Source organism: Mytilus edulis, chromosome 12 (genome assembly GCF_963676685.1).
Source record: "Mytilus edulis chromosome 12, xbMytEdul2.2, whole genome shotgun sequence".
NCBI classification, from domain to species: Eukaryota; Metazoa; Mollusca; class Bivalvia; order Mytilida; family Mytilidae; genus Mytilus; species Mytilus edulis.
Window position 1 is genome coordinate 53,418,247 of NC_092355.1, and position 5,775 is coordinate 53,424,021.

Consider the following 5,775-nt stretch of genomic DNA (forward strand, 5'->3'; position numbering starts at 1 on the left):
GGATGTTCTTACCCTTTCCAGTGCACCTGGAATAATCACTTATTTTTCTTTCAACGAGTCTTCATAAGCATCTGTGAGAGCCCGTTCCTTCTTGAAGTTTTTGTGCTGATATTTTGTTATTTCTTGTTATACTTGATACATATAGATGTTTTGATGTTACATAAATTATGAATAGTTCCTATAATAAATAAGGATTTTATTCATATTCTTACAAAACATACTTTAACCAAGAAAATAACTTTATTAATAAAGACCTCTTTTTCTATCTTCACACGTTTTCCCATTTTCCAAATTACTTAAAACAACTATAGGTGTGGCGTTTTAGGAAATTACTTCCTCCAAACTTTATCTTATCTTTAACAGAAGAAAACTCATCAACAAATAATATTTCAATTCGTCAACATGATGACGATGTAAATAAATGCTATTAATAGTAACGAAATGGAAAATAAAGTGTTTATTTAGAGCATGACTTCGCCTTGTCTAACTTTCAGTACAAACAGTTATTGATTTTCTTTAGATGTTTAAAGAAGAATAAGAAGCTATATATAGCTATGAATGAAGATGTTCACTAACTAAGATTACATACTTGATTTACAGTTATATAAAGATCAATCTCGAGTAGTATTTTTATAAATGAGTTACACCGGTTGACCCGAGGTCATTCGGGGTAAGTTGTGTTATTGAATAATCAGCTCTTACTGTGATGTAACAGCATAAGTATTGTGACAGAGGATTTGACAGTCGTATATAAAGTTAGCCTTACACCGCTGTGCAATAGCTGCAACACTAAATGCATCATTTATTTTCAAAGATAAAATACAAGTAATGATATGAATTATATCGACCTTTTGTGTACTTGACTGAGGCAAAAGGAGAAAGCTTTAGAGTGCTGATTAATTATATTTAACATAGTTTTCATTCATTTGTGTTTAATTGCAGTTTGCATATTTAATACAAGGTATAAAATCAAGTGTGGTTTCATTATTATAAGTACTTTTATCACATAGAACTATGTTGACCTAGTTTCTATTCATCCTAAAAATTGTTATATTGTAGCCAATTACATTGTATGGTAAATATAAATACTGCCGTTTTCCCGGTAAGTGCTTTTTGAAAAAGTGTAAATGTACATTCCTTGCGTAGTGTGAAAAAAAAGAGACGCTTTTATAAATTATAACTTTTACTGTTTACTCTTTTTTTTATTAATATCAATTTGACGTGGCTAGTTACTTATATATTATGCATGACAATGCAATTTACATCAACTCGTTATTGTGCTGTGGTATTTTTTTTGTTTCTTTGTGCTAATGTGCTTTGTCTGTGTGTTTTTATGCATTTATTTATTGACATATTTGTATGTTTTATAGTGATTAAGATAATAACACTAATTTGACTCCTGTACCCCTATTTTTGACATTTTTACCTATCATGTCTGTTTGTTTTGTTCAAACATAGATAAGTCGTCAATATAATGGAATAATTGTTTGTCACTGTCCTACAATGAGAGGTTTCGCTAGCTATATAACCAAGTTAAATCCACCATTTTCGACATAAGAAAATGTCTGTATCAAGTCAGGAGTATAACAGTTATTATCTATTTGTTAGGTGTGTTTGAGCTTTTGATTTTGTCTTTGGTTATTGACTTTTCGTTTTGAATTTTGCTTTAAGTTCAGTATGTTTGTGACTTTTATCCTGTCCTTACGCTTATCCTTTTAGAGTTAATTCGATTTCCCTAGTTTTGTTTTGTTGCGTTGGTGTGTCTCTTCTCGGTCGATGAACGTAACTTGAACAACAGTGCACTACTGGCACCTTCATTTATCAAAGTCCTTTTGAACGTCAATTAGGTTTTTCATATATTGTTTCCTGTATTCTTAACAAATTTTCGAGAATTGAACGAAAGAAAACTGCTGTCGCCCTCAATTCATGTTCTTGTGATGTATTGGTAAAAACAAACGATATTTAACCGATTTGCATGCGCATGGCAAAACATTTACCAATTGAGATCCAATCGTTTTCCTTGATTATGGTCATCTGGTGGGTTTTTTTTTTTTTGTTATATGGCTCTTTATTTGTTTCGGTTTTAACATATCCTTGGCTTTCAAGTGCTTTTAGTATTCAAATTTAGCGGTCATATTGAAGTGTAATTCCAAAAAAAGTTTCGGACATATATAAAGAATTATTTAAATTTGTAATGCTTGGGTGTTATTTGTATGTGTTATGTTTGTTTTTGGTGTAAACCTTTATAGAGGTAACGCCATTGCCATCCTTGTTGAAACATAGTATATTTATGAATCAACGAAACAAAGAGAGACGGTTAAAACTACTATTCAAATTAAAAAAAACCAGCTAAAGTCTTGATTAGTGATAGGATAAAAATTCTTACGATTCTTTTGTTGTTTGCTTTTTCGCAATTTTGACACCACCGAACGTGTTCTTACAATGCGCAAAATCAGGGGTGATGCTAGGTGTAACAGGATCTTCCGGAGCACCTGATTAAAGCCCAGTTTGCTGGTGCCGTCTTTAAAATGAAGTGTTTTATGGACTTGTTTTTTTTTAATTTTATTTGTCGTCTTTCAATGGTTGGGTGGGGGTGCCTTGGTCTTGTCAATAAATTTGACTTATCAGTTATTAACTTCACCTCAGTATCTCTCATGTTTAGAGTCTTCTTAGAAAAAATTGCCTTCGTTCACGCTACATGTTGTACACAATTGTCCGATATTTGTAAATTAACCATGAAACCCCCAATTTTGAGTGATAAAAAAATAGACTATTGAATTTTAAGAAAACATATGAGAAAATAGCTCTAACAATACATTTTCAGATAAGAAAAAAAAATGGGGTCACCGAATTCGTTTTCTTCATTCATAATAATAAAGATAAAACAACACATTCTAATATCAAAATTACTTTGTCTGAGTTATTTCCCCTATATCTAAGTTATCTTCCCTTATACGCTTAAGTTGAGGGGAAAATAATCAAATTAAAGTGTTCTGTTTTAGTAAAATACAATCGTAAATATGATAAAACACATAGTTTCCTATATTAAAAACATGAAAAGTCTTGCACATGAATTACAAAGTACTCTCGAAATTGCCCTTTTCATTAAAAACCTAGACCGATTGATATCTGCTATTTCAAAATCAAAGATGGAGGAAGACACCCCAGCTACATTAAGCGTTTAGAAATTTATTTTTACATGTATCCTTGTATCTTATTCTTATTTTCATATTTGTTTATTCTTTTTTTATTATTATTATAAGTAGGTTAATGAAATAGTTGTTCCTAAATACTGAATACAACTTTTTAGCACTATTTACGTTTTCCGATAATTCACTTTAACTTTATTTTTGTTAAAACAATAAATCAATATAACGTACTGATGGCAATGTTAGGGACAAGTTATTTTCCAAACAAGCATGTAAAGACACGTGGAAATTTACTAATATAGCTGTTTCATAACTCGTTATAAAACACTGTTTCATAACACAGTAATCATATGCCATATAAATGACACAATAAACATAATTAACATATATATGAATTAAGACAGAAATTAAATATTGATTGTTTGTTTCACATCAAACAATAAAGAAAATGAATACTTTGATATAACTCTTTGTATACATTTGTCCCCTATGCAAAGCTGGTATCGATTGTATGTTAAGGATGTAAATTGCAGCCTAAGGTCAAATGTAGTACAACCATAATAATGACCAGCAGATGACACGTTTACTAAAGCTAGTATTCATTATTGTATCACCGAAGTTATTGAATATAAGCTCCTATAACTGTTTTCTTTTTTCTAAAAGGATAGTAAGTTAACAGTTTGCGAAAACTTTGGCGATACTACTGTTTTGGAATGTATCTGTTGTATATTTCATTGTTGTGTTTAAGCATCAGGACGCACATGTGTTTACAAAAGCCAATGTTTAAGTCAACTAAATGGCTGAAAGGACTCAATACTTCTCAACTAAATTATGGAGTCGCTGTTTCTGACGTCGACCATGACGGGACTTTTGAATGGATTGTAGCAGGATATAATGGAAAGAATTTTGTTTTAAGCTATGACAAAAACCGTCAACGATTAGTAGATTTGGCTCAAAAAGGAACAAAATTCGAAGCATTGATGGACGTAAGGGGTCAGGCGATAGGTGTAGCCGCTTGTGACATCGACGGTGACGGGAAAGAGGAGATATATTTTCTTAACACAAATAATGCATATGCTGGACGTGCATCTTACGGGGACAAGCTATTTAAATATAGAAATGGGGCGTACGTTGATCTATTCTCCGACCAAGTAAACAGAAATTTGGACGCTAAGCATTTTGCTGGACGCTCTGTAGCATGTATTGATAGATCCGGAAATGGTATATATTCATTTATTGTAGCAACATATTCGACTGGCGGTACAGGAAAGTTTGCTTTAATTGAAATGGATGCCAAAAACAACCGAAACGATGTGTCTAGTGGATTCATTGCATTAAAAAATGCTGCAAGCGAAGCTGGAATTGACAAAGCAACAGGTGGTCGTGGAATTGCAGTTGGGCCTATTCTTGGAAATGGATATTCAGATATATTTTTCGATAACGAGGGAAATCCTTGGAGAGGCAACCCAGGGGGTAATTTTCTCTTTGAAAATAATGGTAGAGGCCAGTTCACTGATAGAGCAAACGAAACGGGGACGATAGATGAGAATGAAAACGGAAGAGGAATAGCACTTGCTGATTTCAATAACGATGGTTTAATCGATATCACCTATGGAAACTGGGATGGCAATCATCGATTATTTTTACAACGCAAAAACAAAAAGGCGAAATTAAATTTAGAAACGTAGCGACAAAAGCATTCCGGAATCCGACGCTTGTCCGAACTGTGATAGCTAACGATTTTGACAATGATGGGAACTTAGAAGTGTTTTTCAATAATATTTGTGGCCGAAATAATGTAAAACAGCCCAACAAACTTTTTACTGTTATTCCCGTCAATACAAATAAAGTTTCTGTAAAGAAGGTTCGTATTGGTAAAGCTAGAGAGCCAAACGGGTGTGGAACGGGTGGCGCTGTGGCCGATATGAATGGTGACGGGAAACTTGATTTAATTCTGTCTCATGGGGAATCAAATGGGCAGCCATTGACTGTATTTGAAGTCGGACCTGGTTCAGAAAACAATTGGATACGTATACTTCCGGTCACAAGGTATGGTGCTCCTGCCAGAGGAGCAAGAGTTACTGCGACTCTTATAGACGGTAGAAAATTAACTCGTGTTATTGATGGTGGATCTGGTTACCTTTGTCAGATGGAACCAGTAGCCCATATTGGGTTAGGCAATACCAGTGCTGTTTCCGTCGAGATCCAGTGGCCAGATAGGACGTTGGTAACAAAAACACTCACCAATTTAGATATGAATAAAACTCACAAGATTTCTGTAACTGGTAAATGATTTAATTGAATTTGAATGACTGAATGTATAACCTATTCCAGATATATACCAATCAAGTTAGCAACATATATGAGCGTTTCGGAAATAAAATGTATTGGTCCCTTCTTATGGTGTGTATATTTCACTACTTGTTAATATTGCACAGGGTCATGCGTTTCATAGGATGTGTATGACGTTTTTAATGTTATTCGATAGGATGTTTAATGACTGATACTTTAATCATGAAAAACATGGTGTATGCATTAGTTCAAGTTTGCTATAAACTAGCTTTCAAGAATTGCACGACAACTCTTACATAGGTGCTATGAGTCTATTGCTTTTATTAAAGTTGGA

At 33.3% G+C, this 5,775-nt stretch overlaps 1 protein-coding gene across 1 annotated transcript; it reads left to right on the plus strand.

The window, feature by feature from the left end:
• Nucleotides 1–3,745: 3,745 nt before the first annotated feature.
• On the plus strand, nt 3,746–5,548 carry LOC139498785 (cartilage acidic protein 1-like). Its single transcript, XM_071287336.1, is given in 2 exon segments — nt 3,746–4,813; nt 4,816–5,548. Coding segments are annotated over 2 exon segments (1,578 nt in total). The 5' UTR covers nt 3,746–3,862; the 3' UTR covers nt 5,443–5,548.
• The last annotated feature ends 227 nt before the right edge of the window (nt 5,549–5,775 follow it).